This window comes from Apostichopus japonicus, chromosome 4 (assembly GCF_037975245.1).
Source record: "Apostichopus japonicus isolate 1M-3 chromosome 4, ASM3797524v1, whole genome shotgun sequence".
Classification (NCBI taxonomy): domain Eukaryota; kingdom Metazoa; phylum Echinodermata; class Holothuroidea; order Aspidochirotida; family Stichopodidae; genus Apostichopus; species Apostichopus japonicus.
Window position 1 is genome coordinate 26,180,274 of NC_092564.1, and position 13,997 is coordinate 26,194,270.

General features: G+C 35.5%; 1 protein-coding gene across 9 annotated transcripts in view; it reads left to right on the top strand.

Moving 5' to 3' along the window:
• The window catches only part of LOC139966961 (phosphatidylinositol 4-phosphate 5-kinase type-1 alpha-like), a 52,653-nt gene extending 39,268 nt beyond the window's left edge, over window positions 1-13,385 (top strand). The window contains exons 14-18 of one of the 9 annotated variants that reach the window (XM_071970472.1): window positions 84-239; window positions 1,548-1,675; window positions 2,476-2,612; window positions 4,093-4,128; window positions 8,815-13,385. In XM_071970472.1, the coding sequence (XP_071826573.1) occupies window positions 84-239; window positions 1,548-1,675; window positions 2,476-2,612; window positions 4,093-4,128; window positions 8,815-9,259 (902 nt within the window). In that variant the 3' untranslated portion in view covers window positions 9,260-13,385. Of the gene's footprint in view, window positions 1-83; window positions 240-1,547; window positions 1,676-2,475; window positions 2,613-4,092; window positions 4,129-4,446; window positions 4,497-8,814 lie in introns of all 9 variants that reach the window. The other 8 variants (XM_071970476.1, XM_071970473.1, XM_071970480.1 and 5 more) reach the window with 8 other exon arrangements.
• Window positions 13,386-13,997: the final 612 nt, after the last annotated feature.

Consider the following 13,997-nt stretch of genomic DNA (forward strand, 5'->3'; position numbering starts at 1 on the left):
TTGAACGAACTGATAGCTTCAAAGAAGAATATACATTTGACTTTTTAGACTGATATATATTTTTGTTCCTTGTTTTACTCCAGCCCCCAAACATTCACCATCAAAGAGGAAAGGCCAAGCAGGATTCTACAACTCATCGGGCAGGGAGAGGCGGAGAACCGGAGACTCGAATAAAGACCCCCAGAGCTTAGAGAGGGGGATTGCTCCACCCACGTCATTGGAGAAAGCTATTATTTCAGGTAGGAACCAAAATGTCTGTGTTAGGAGTTTGATTGCCTGCATAAAAGGAGTTTGGCAGTTGTTTAAACATCATCATAGAATATATCTAGGTGCTTAACTATAATGGTGTGCTGAGGCTACCGTAGTATAATAAGCTTAATAACCTATGGTGAATACTCTCATGAAATATTCATATTATACAATGTTCTCTGCAAATTGGCTGATATGTAGGTCACTGTTGAATTAAATAGACTCATTGAAACATTAGCATCATGTCAACACGAACCTTTTAGTTACTAGAATATTTCAGCAGCAACATTTGCAACCAATTTTCTGTTTGGAATTTCATTGAGATCTCCTGAAAATTTTGAATAATTAGTACCTGGAAAGCTGTCCGAGTTGTTTCCATTCAGTGTGTTAATTTGCCTTGTTCCTGTATCCGTATGATTAACTCCTTATAATTTAATTTGCAAAAGCTTCTCTTCAGCAGGTGTGATTCCAAACTGGTCTATTTTAATCAATGAAACAGTCTTAAGAGTATTTGTTGTACTTTACATATTACTATTAAAGAGGCATGAACAGCATACACTATCTCAAACAAGAACATACTGCTCGGTAAAGAAATTAAGCAGAATTAATCCGCATGGAGAGATCGGGAGTTTAGCTTTAGTGATGATAAACTGATGTAACAGGAGTGTTGATACATAGAATAAGAGATGTTGCCAGCAGGTTATGATTGTTGCTTGGACAATTTAAGTGTTAATGACTGTTCACTAATGTCCTGGCTAATTTTGGTCCTTTAACAATATGTTTAAAATGTCTACAATTGCCTTCCCACTGATGGACATACTGTCTGTGGCAGTGGGTGAGGGACATTGGCAGTGGGTGAGGGACATTGGCAGTGGGTGAGGGACATTAAGTACTATTGGTGGCAGTAGGTGAGATCATTGTAGTAATGATATCATTCTCTGATCAGTGCTGAGTCAATACTGAGTGCCATTTGATGTCGCCATCTGCCGGACCAAAGTAGTAACATCACTCAGGGAATCATTTATCCACTGTTGCAAGTTGCCATACAAGATGTGTAGCACTTGTTACACGAAGGAACCGTAGCATCTTGTATGAGAAAACTGCTACACAAAATATGAACACTAAATTATGCCCTGATCACTGCTTGCCACCGTACCTTTAAAACATGCTTGATAAGTCGCTTTGGTCATACCTTGGTACAATAATATCAGAAAGCAAAACTGAAGGAAGCAAATCTCTTCCTTTCGAAAAAAAACTATCAAAAAAGTGTGACACATTTTCTACGCTTGTATTTGCAGGTGGTGCAAAACCGAAGACATCTCGACCAGACCTGGTACCAAGCACACCGCCAAACTCTGAGCGAGAGACAGACCGTGAGCAGGAGAATCCCGAGGACGGGAGAAAAAGCCCCGAAACACCCCGTCAAGTGAGTCATTAAATAACTGCTGTATTTTATTAGGGAGATATTGTGAGAATGTAATTTAATCCACTGACCATAGAGGAGGGGTATCTCAATTGGCAGCCTGGCAGGTCAGATCTGGACCTCAAAAGGTTTCAGTCTTACCTGCGGCAAATGTCGGCCAACAGTCTTCCACGACTTGGGATATACTGCAGACCCTTTCTGGCTTGGGCTCCCTCTCTTTGTTATATCCAAACACATTACTCAATCTAGGTACATTGAGATTATGGTCCTGTATGGCTCTTTGCTACAACCAATGTATCCTCTGGCTGTTGTAGAAAAATCAATTGGGAACCACAATGCCAAAGAGTATTAAGTACCGAAGAAGACTGTACTAACAGGTCTACATAGCCATGAGATTTATTCACTGTTTCAGAAAAGCAAATTCACAATATCTAGACTTATAAAGAGACGTTTGTTTGGCTTTTAGACAAACTAGTAAGATGACATTAGCATAGTGGGTTGTATGTGATCATATCTCCATATTCATGTTAATTTCTAGAAGTACCCCCTCTCCCATTTCTCTCTGTCTCTTTTCTCTCTCTCATCTAAACATGTTTTTTTTTGCTTGTATGGGATGAGATCAAAGTCACCATCTCATTTCTCATCTTGTTTCTTTTTGATCTGTGAGATTGGGAGGTAGGAAGGGGGATGGCCGGTTAACGACTTCAATCTCGACAAAGATCATCAAAGATTTTATCTCTGCTACGACATATCCTCGACAAGTAAATAAATGTTGCCGAGACTTTTTCTTTCCATCATCCTAGCAGCCAGAAGAAGTCAAGATAACTTCAGCCAGCGAAGTTACCGCTCACACAGAGAGGACGACCACCATTAGAACCGAGAGAGAACAAGTCACTGTACAGAGTAGTTCTGTGAACGAGACGTTTGATCTCACCCAACCGTAAGTTTGAAACAAAAAAAAAGAAAGACAGGGAAAATATACAGACAGTTGTTCCACAGTGCCGTTTGGACTTTCAGAGATGCCAAATGTTTTTTCCAGATAGAAAGGAAAATATCTGAAATATGTTTGTTTTGCTTTTAGTTTATAGTTTATTTCTTGGACACCTGTCCATTAGTGGCAGTTTGGGTAGCTTTGTTTAACTGGCAGCTTTGGTAGCTTTGTGTGAAATTGCTCTCTAGGAGCAACGAGTTAGAATATGTTCACCTTTCTGCATTTAGAAGTTAGTAATTCTGCAGTTTGGGTTGCAAGTCAGTCAAGACAAATTTTAGCATAACAAAATATGACAGTTTTCTTAGAGTATGGGTTTCAGTTCTTATGTATCCTAAATCATTAAAACACTCATTTTTTGTTTTAACATTTTTTGGGGAGTAAAATGTCTTCCAACAGTTTATTGAACGAATCTAGTGCCTGGGCAATGAGATGATGTCTCCGCATTGTAATTTATTCAAGAAATAAAACGGTTCTTTCTACCTAAAGATGACAACTATACAGTGAAAGTTTTTATATTGTAGTGTTAACTTCTATGCCTTTCAAATACCTTAAACAACAGTTGTCACTGGTTTTGCTACTACCTTGATACGGTGTCTATTTAATTATTCAAGTTTCAAGCAACACCAACTTTTCCTTCTTCAGTGTGTGATCACAAAGTTTAAAGATATATTTACAACCATAATTACGACAATTTTCCTCGACAATGCAATTCTACATCTGGTCTAAATATTTCATGGTATCATAATCATGTAACATTTCTGTATCATCATCTGTGGAATAATGCCATCGTTCACCAATAATTAAATAACTAAATAAATATGAACGGTAACTTTTGCATGTAATATCTAAAAGTAGGTATTATAGCTCCCAAAATGTTAAGAAGAAGGTATACATTACAAAGTACTTTAACACTTTGTATGCAATAAAATAAGGTATGCCTTGGGTATACATAAAGTATACCTAAATATGGGTATACATTAACATACCTAACGATGGGGTAAAGGACACCTTTAATAAGTCAGGTATATATGAAACGTGCATAGTGATACTAATACTTAACTTAACTGGTAATTGGGTACACATCACATCGTACATAAAAATAGGTATAAAGTGAGTTACACCTACCGTGGGCCATAGTAAATGTTCAGTTTCACGGCTTCCGTGAAATACATATATATTTTATTTTTAATTTGATTTCTTTTCACGTATTTTCATAATAAACCTTTTACCCTGTTTAATCGTGAGATGGCACTTTGCTTCTTAGTTGCATGGCAATATAGTATTTTTTTTATTTTTTTTTTTAATTCCTTGATAGTTGTGCATGAAATATTTTAAATAGCATTTCATGAAATGTTTCCCACAAAAGAACACAAAATGATAATATCTTTCTGGAATTTGCTTCTCTTTTTTACCCCAAAAATATTTTTAGATGGAAAAGTTGGCAAGATGTGGAAACCTTAAAATGGTAAAAATGAAACACCATATTAGGCATTTCATGCTTTCTTTTAAACCAACACTTTGCCAAATACACAAACAATAGTTTAGTACGAAAAAGAGCGTCCTTTCTACTTTTCAATATGGTATTTTCTTCTTTTCACTGAAAGATTTTCCAAACACTTTTTTTATCAGCAAATATATATTTGAAAACCCACTTTTAATGGTTAAATTTTTGCCGTCATGCGACTAAGATCAACGTGTCACATCTCGATGCAAAGGGGTTTATTCTCATCTTTTCTCATTCTTTCATCTTCGAAACTAACAAACGACGTTGTTTATCTTCAAGGTCTCAATGATTCTGCTTTGACCAGTGTCTCGTGATAACCCCTCAATATGGTAATCATTACGTTTTCAATCCTCATAGCAAAAAAAAAAAAAACAAAAGTGATATTATTTATTACTAAGTCTTACATTTCCTCTCTCTCTTCGAGGTAGCTGCTGTTTTTTTTTACTTCGGGATTATACACTGGTGGATTTTGAGCACTTTTGAGATATATTTAAAGAAAGAAACAAAACATTCACATTTTTAATAGCATCTTCTTTGTATCTCAATATATTTCACAGCATGCTGAAAGCAAAGCCCTCTCTTCCTTTGGCAGTTTGTAAATGTTCTGTCCTTTGCACTGAGTAAACATTTTTCTAATATCAGGTTGTGGTTTGCCGCAAGCCAGCGTACCAGATGTGAAGCAAAGTTTTTAGAGAAATACAAGGTTATCATAAAAAGGCAGAAAACCAAATTTGTAGCATTTTTAGTTCATCATCAGCCTGTTAAAGTAGCCGGATCTGTTCCCCTGAACATCTCTGTAACTGTTTGTACAAGTCAGAATGACAATATAGATTGTAGATTGACTGCCCCCCCCCCCCCCACCCACCCCCTTCTTCTGTTCCTTACCTTCCCACTTCTGCAGTGAGCTACTGCCAGTTTTCAATGTGACAAGCTGGTAACATTTTACAACCATTAAACCTGCTGATGCCAAGAAATAATTACTGACTGAAAAGTAATAATTATCCAATAACTACCGACTAAAAAGTAATAATTATCCAGCATTTACTTTCTCATAAATGGGTTTTTGAAGAAACGCAAAACATAAATAAGGTTTGGCAATCTTAAATAAAAAAAGCACAGATTGAAAAATTTCAACACAATATTTTGCAGAAGTATAGCAGTGTTGGCTAATGTAAAGCTGAATGTGAAACTTAACTGGTTCCCTTTCCAACAAACCAATACTTTGCAGTAATTATGTAGAAAAAAAGTTCAAAATTATGCGTCGCCATGGATTATTGTGACTGTTCCCACAACTTCACTGACTGCATGCACAAATTCAGCAATCTTAACTAACAAAGACAATGGCAGATAATTGTCTAAAATTAACAGCGTAATTAAAATCAAAGAAAAACATTTTTTAAGCAGGGGGAGGTTGAGGTCCTTTTTTTTTCAGCTCTTCATGTTTGATAGATATTTAATATCTTATATTTGATCTCTTATCAATCTTTTCTCTTCTCTTTATAATAATTTTTTTTTATTTCTTTTAATCTGGGTTTTTATATTTCTTTCTGTTGTTTGGTTCCATCTGCAAATAGCGTCACTATTTCTCAGAATCAGAGAAATATCTCATGTAAGAGCTAAATAAACGTATTCTATCTTACAATTGTGATTGAACGAAGAAATTATTATCTAGAGCAGAACTTGTAGAGTTTTTAACTCAGCCTCTTCAATTCTTAAATCAAAAGTTATTCAGTTCTCAGCTAACATATGAAAACAGCGTTATAACAGAACCTCAAAACCTGCTGTTCCATTAACCGATTAAAAATTCTACAACTTTTGTCTTAAATATTTTTCAAGACCTGTGCAGCTGAGCAGCATTACAGAATTTGGTATTTTTTCTCTATTTTCAAGTATTACGACAGTTTTACTTGCAATAAAAACATGTACAAACAAAGCAAATAATAAATAACTGCACTAATCAATATTAAGTAAAAGAATAAGACAAGAAAAAATGTGCTTGTATAGTGAGATTTCTGTTACCTTGAAGTAGATCAAATAGTTTTGACAGGATATGCAATCCCTGGCTTTACTGAGGTGGGAGGTGGGTGGGTTGGTGGTGGGTGGGGGGGGGGGGGTAATATGTTTAGTGTTCACCCTCTGGAAGTCTCCATCCAACTGTTACACTCTTGATCTACCATGTCCACCAGTTAATACACCCTATTAATAACACCCTTTAATGTTATTTCTTTTCTGTGTGGCTCTTGACCATTCTGGTCTGCTGCCCTCAACAGTTTAATCTGTATTGGCACATACATCAGTGAGAGAGATTCGTACTGCAATGCACCCTTACTCATAATCCCAGTACTGTTTCCAGCTGTACAGCACGTATAAAACATATCTGCTCTATCAGTGCTGGACACCAAACATAAGAAAGTGGTACATGCCAAAATAAAAAAATCTTTGTCAAATCCTTTGGGTAAAAACAACTTACCATCTCAATTTATGAATGTAGCTAGCCACTGGAAAATAAGATAGTATTTTTGTGTTTGCACTTGGTCAAACATTATAAATCTTCAAACTGTGTATACCTATGATATAGTGAGTTTTTTTTTGGGGGGGGGGGAGTGGGTGGAGGGGGTATTGAATGATAGTGATCTTTTGTGAGAAAGAGGGACTCTAGTAAAAGTTGCTAACCTCCCCTTTTCTGTTTCGTTCCTTGGAGAACAGCTTGGAGAACACCACATTGCCAAATATTAGAACCAGATTATTGCTTCAAAATCAATGCTTTACTTTGTAGTATGGAAACTTTGTAAAGCAATACTGCTAAACATGTTTGAGATACATACCAGACTTGTTCATGTTTGCATCTAAATCTGCTACCTGTTATAAAATAAATACAGATATTCACACATCGGCAAGAGGCAGACTATTTTTTTTTTTTAAATTTGAAATGATTGCAGTCCAACAAACCATTCCTAGCAATCGTTCTTTTAATCCGTTTTCAGTTTACAAGATATTTACCATTAGAATTTTTTGTAAGTGTGGCCTGCCCCTTTAAAGCAGGATCAATGATCAAGTGGACTCCTCACTCCAGGCCTTATTTGCATATATGCAAATCCATTTTTTGTGAACTCAACTAACTACATCCTTACCAACGGAGCACCAAAGGATGAAATCTAAAACCCATAAGTGTTTGATAACTTGTTTCTTCATGTGTTGTTCATAATGTATCATTTTATACATAAAACAAGGCAGACATTTTCCTGTGATTATGATGTTGCTTCTGAGGAGCTGACCCTAACGGTCTGTGTGATAGACTACTTTGTCCAGCCAATTTCATTGATGAGCCTCAGTCTGGTAAAGGGTAATTTCTAACACAAAAAGTGGTGTAAAACTGAAAGCATGTACTGATAGCAGTGATCTGTAATATTAGTCTATAACAGCTTCCAAAAAAAAAAAAACTATTTTGGGGCCAAGAGAAATAATAATCTAAAGATCTAATTATGGCTTGGCATGTGTCTCTCAAGTAAACATGATGGTTGTTTCCTAATTTTTAATTTTTTATAATTTGTCTAATAGCCTCTTTCAGATGGAGCTTTCATCAATATTAACCCTGTTTTTCATATCATTCAAAATTTTGAGTGCAGAACTCATGGAAAGCCAAATTAACAATTTTGTGCCTACATTGAATGTAACATAGAGAGGCCAAGCTTTCTTACTTCCTATTTAACCATTTTCTTGAGTTGGTACTTAAGTACCAGCATCGACCTGGGTTTCTTCATTTTTGCCACATAATTTCCATTTCGGGCAGTAGTTTGTAGTACCTTTGACGCATGCATGAAAATGGATTTTAGCAAGGTTTCGTTAATACTTGACAAAATGATATTCTAACAATTGTATCGTAATTACCACACACACACTCAATTATGTTTTTAGTCCCTATGGTATTGTTTTGTTAAGGCGTAACAATTGATTGATTTTCATGCATATTTCATACCCATTATCCATATCCCATTTCAACCATGGGTGACACCCTAAAGACTGTATACAAGGTAGCAGGTATTAATCATTAACTTCATTGGTATGGACTTTGGAATTTTGAAAACACTGACCAAATACGCTGAATTTCTACCAGATTTGTATACTTTCTCTACCGTATTATACATCTTTTCTCTCGAATGTTCAGCGTGGTCATCTTGTGACATGTTGCATATTCATTATCTCTATTACCTGTCTGTCTTCTAAATTATATTTCCAACATCCTTCAATCCATGCTTTCTGCATTTGGTCAACTTTTCTGGCAACTTTACGGAAAGATTAACTCTTATCATAACATTAAACATGTGTTGCACGAAATTGTGCGCACTACATATCGCTTTGCAGTCTGGTCGGATAGTTTTAGAATACCATCGCATTGGGTTGGTCATTTGATGATTGTTAACCTGCATAACTCCTGCATCAGTGGTAATGGGTATGATTAGTACCATACACTAACCTGCATATTAACCTGCATAGTACCTGCATATTTGGTAGTAGGGATGGTCTAGCATCATATGTAATCATTGCATACATCTCGCCAGTAGATTAATGCCTGCATCCTCTCTTTCTCTCCATCCTTCTCCTCTGACATCATGATGTTACTAACCACCCGCCATGCCATATCCACAGTCCAACCATAACCACCATGTTCCCCTACACGCCTAACCGCTCACCAGCCACCTCAACGGGTACCACTTCACCTTCTTTCTCCCCTCCTCGATCGTACAGCGGCAGCAGCACCTTAGACGACACGGAGAGCGAGTCCTCGCCGATCAAGTCCGGCAACCTCTCCGTTGACTCGGTCCACGAGTTGGACAGCGGAAGCACCTCGGACCCAGACAGGACCCCGGTGGGGGATGTACATTACATGGAGGACGTGGGCATCGCGGCGGCGTTCCGGCAGGACTCTGAGCAGAAGACACTGGCGAGCCGGGACGAGGATGATTCAGGAGCAATATCAGATCAGCAGAGAGACACTGAACTTGAAAATACAGAGCGAGAGCAAGAGGAGAGAGGCGGGTTACAAAGAGAAAAGTCAGTAGTGGATGGAACTGAAGGAGACTCCTGGTTATGAGAATAAACTATTGACCACGTTAGTTAAACCTTCACATAAATACAATTTTGCCAGTATGTTTTATCTTGTCAGGTTCAGACAGGGAGTCCTTTGCTTCGACACCCCCGGTCGAGGGACAATCTTTCAGTTCTTTCATGTCTAAAAGTTAAAAAAAAAAGAGAGAAGTGCTTTCCTTGGACAATTGCATGATGGGAAAAAACTTGCCGCTATTTAATCGTTGTGTGAACGCTGGTTGTTCTGTTTCGTGCGGTTGAGTGTTGACGCTAAAACTCTGGAAAAAGAACAAAAAAAGTCGCAGTTTGAGAAGACTTTCTCGAGGCTAGTCCATCAAAGTGTGGTCCATATATTTGTAAAAGTTCTTTTGTTTTGTACAGTCGAAACCATCGTTAAGTGATACTCACTCATCAGATGGATATTATTCAGTCGGGATAAGTTGATAATTTCTTGCTCCAGGACGAAAGCTTTTCCCTTTTGCCATGCGCTGAGTCTGTTCTAACTTGATAGATCAAAAGAACCATGATATAAGTCGAAGCAAACATCATTGGTGACATTTTAAACAAATGTGATTTGTCAGAATTCATTGGAGATGTATATTCATATTAATCAACTATTTTGTTTTGAATTCATATTCACTTACGTCTTACGGAAACATATGGACGTTGCATTCATTCAAATTCTCTGAAATTCATAAATAATTCTAACAGTTAGATTCTAGATTCATATGGGATTTTTTTCCCTTTTTTTTTTCTTTTTCCATGATTCCTGCACTTATGTGATAGAGTGCTTATCAAAGCTAAATTTAATATTATAAAAGATAGTACGACTCCAGGGATTAATTTAGTGTTCAAACTTTGTGTGGCAGTTCTGAATTTCAAGTAATTAAATCATTTCAGTCTGAAAAATTGCTATACATCTTAGACTAGCAATGTGACCATTTTGCATTGCATTCTGGGATGCGTTACTGGATAAATTATTCATGCCAACTTGTCATAGGTAAGAATTAGACTGTTTCTAACTTCATTCTTTGTTTTCAACTACAATTTAAAAAACTGAAAATCTTGAGTAAAAATGTTTCACTTTTTACAGGAAACATCGATACTTGTAGTAAGTGTAGGACTACCGCAGCTTAACCAGCTTTTCATACGCGGAAGTACGTAGGCTAGCCTGCTTTACATATAAATATTGGGGCTGATGTTCGTCGTGGTAACTCTGGTAATTTGTAAATCAATTTCATTTGGCAATAAGTGTAACAAAGCTATGACAGGCATCCAGCTGCTTCTTACATTAAGTCGGTCCGGTCCGGTATCTTGTAGCAATTTTGCAGGATGCGGCTCGGACTTGGACAAATCTTGTTTCTGTTGTATTTTATTTTATATTTGATAGGTAAATTTGCATATGTGTGTGATTACTTCAGAGATGAATAATCACCCAAAAAAGCCAAATGTATCTAGTCAGGTCACTGTAAAATTTGCACATCGTTAATTTAAATACTATATACATATGCATGCATGGAGAGTGGTTATCATCATTTAATTTGCATTTAATTACATTCGATTAAAATATGTTACCTCTAAAAACACAAGTAGCCAAAACTTGGAATAGTTTATAACCATTTAATGGTCATACATTGACTGCATACTCTCTTTTTTTTAAAGCTAATATCTATGTGTTTCAGGTTTTTAGTCTGAACAAATTTGTAAAATTTTATGAAATATAAAAAAAGTTCTGCCGTTCATTTATGGACCTTTGTACTTTTAGGGCATTTCCATATGATAGAAGGTAGACTACCATGAAACTAGTACAGTCGTGGTTAATAAGTGGTTAATAATAAAGAATAATAATAAACTAACAACTAGAAAATTCAAGGTATAATAATAAGAAATAAATAAAAGGACTTTTCATGATATGGTTCATTTCTACTGTAGAAAAGAAACCAGCATGAAGGATAATTATCAGATACAAGTCTATGTGGCAAGTTTAGGCTCGCTGAGAAAAATGTAAACCTTAGTGAGAGGGTGCCAAAAGGCAGACGAGTGCCTGTACTATGTTGAAAGAGGGGTGAGGAGATTAGGGGGTGGGGGTGTGATGTGATTATTCAACCATAGTGTTTGTCTGGTATAGGGTGTTATAAAAAGTGTAAAGTATATGTATATATGTATATATATATATATATATATATATATATATATATATATATATATACATATATACAAACACATATGTCAAAAATAATTTGTGGAATTCATTTGGGATTTGTGAGTGCTGCTTGGGATTCAATCTTTACAAAGAAAGCTAAATATTTTACCAAAAATCATTCACTTATAAATTGAACGGATATGCAGTATTATAACAGTGCATCCTCATCAACATTGCTTCAAATATTTATATATATATATATATATTTATATATATATATATATATATATATATATATATATATATAAATATTTGAAGCAAATGTTGATGTATACATATATATGTATATATATATGTATATATGTTGATATATACATATATATGTATATATATGTATATATATATATATGTAATATATGTATATATATATATATATATATATATATATATATATATATTGATATATATATTGATATATATTGATACATGTATAATTATAAGCTTAAGATTATGTTCTCTATTCTTCCCTTTACATGTATTAAATCCACCTTCTACATGGAAATTGTCCTCCAAATATGAAAAATATCTTGTTTTGTCTATGTGCTTTCACAGCTCACTTTCATCCCATTTTTGTGTTTTATAAAAAGTTCATCTTTCTCTTGTTCATTTAGAATATGCTAATATCTTCATTATTGTTTTAATTCATCATTTAAAACATTGCCAAATGGTTGCTAGAAAATTCTGTTCACTTTTTCCCTTGGCTTTTTTTGTACTTTTTTCTCCCCCCCCCCCCCTCACCTTCATTTTGGCTTCAAAGAAAATACATAAAACTTGGACCGAAACCTGTCAAGAAATTTTTATTCAACGACTGAATTGAATTGCATGAATTGTTTGTAAGTTAAACTTCCATAAACCATTCGACTATTTCAACTGTGCATGTCATTCAGTAAGTAGGTTGCAGGTCAGGTCAGGCAGTGGAAACACAAGCATGTTATACACAGGTCGCGATTTTCTACATAAAATGCTTAGCTGGCAGCAAGATAATAAAAGGAATCTGAATATGTATTGATTTGTTTTTTTCTTAATTCTCGAGCAACTGTCATACGTTCAAGGATGAAAGTAGCTCTGCATACATATTTGAAAATTAAAGAAAAAAATTATCAATCAAGTTAAGGCCTAGTACTGAGATGCATAGGCGAGGTCATAACCCACTCAACATAACAACATGTAATGTGCTAGCATATAATGGAAACCCAGATTATGGTCGCAGGTTTTTCGGAATTGTCTCTGATATGTAGAGACAATAAGGATTTTCATTTACAGTTGGGTAAGATAAAGGCCTTAATTTTGGAACTGTCACTGTCAGCTCGTAAAATTTAATTTTGCAATAAATGGACTAATTTGCATAGGTGTTGCTGCTATGCCATATATAGTATAAATTATTCCACCACTCATGCATGCATGATAATGTATTAAAATATGAATATGTATGACAAATAAAAAGGTCTCCAGGTTGAATTAATTTTCTTCGGTGTTTGGTTTGTACAGATTCTACCCATTTAATGGGGATTCGTATTTCTGCTCTGTCGATGGAAAGTGCTTTCAGATTCACTTTGGGGGCTGCTTTAACTTGATATGAGGGAATGCTGTGTGGTATGGTGTAGGAGGGATAAGAATGGGGTATGGTGTTGGGGGGGGGGGGAGGACATTGGGTATTGCCCCCATCATCCTGTGTTCCATACACACATACAGACGGACAGACGGATGAACATATACAAAGAGTTTATAAATATTGTGATTCATTGCATGTTTTCATTTTCTGTTTCTTGTAAGTAATCAATCTCTTATGACAAGTTTTTCTTTCTTTCATTTTTTATGATTATTTCTGAAGACAAAATTAAATTGGTGAAGGGTTCACTGTACAAGCATAGATACTGGAAAAGAAAAAAAAATATAAAAAAAATCAGTGTTAGTCAAAGAAAAACCTTTACCACTAGACTCATTGTTTATTTATTCTTCTTGCTTTCGATTAGATCTCATATATTTCGATGGCAGACATTGTAAAACGTGAAGAACATTTTCTTACACAGTTGAAACACCATCGCAATATCATGCCCCTATCTCGAGATGAGGTTGACTGAATGTACGGATATATTTTGTCTGGCTAAAGCCTACCTTATTCCGCAAAGTAAATCACGGTAGTTGGTGCGTAATGTCATCAGGGCAAATATTCTTCAAAAGCTTAAAACTTAACCGATTATAAATCTTTGATTTATCATCAAAAACTGCTACATTTGGTATGGTTTGTATAACAGTCAATGTTTATGAAACTTTATCTTAGAAGTGTGTTTGTTTTCTTACTTGCTCTGTGGCTAAATGTTTGAAAGACAATGACATTTTATAGCTGAATTGCCCTGATAACATGTTGCCAGATATATTTACAAAATATCACCAAATATGACGAAAAATGTCTAGCAACTGTTAAGGCCAACTAAAACTAGTACTGTGTGTATTTTAGTTCACAGCCATATTTTTTCAAGCATATACACATATAGCCGGCACAGATATGCAGATTAAAATTGGTTGTCATTCGTAGATGATC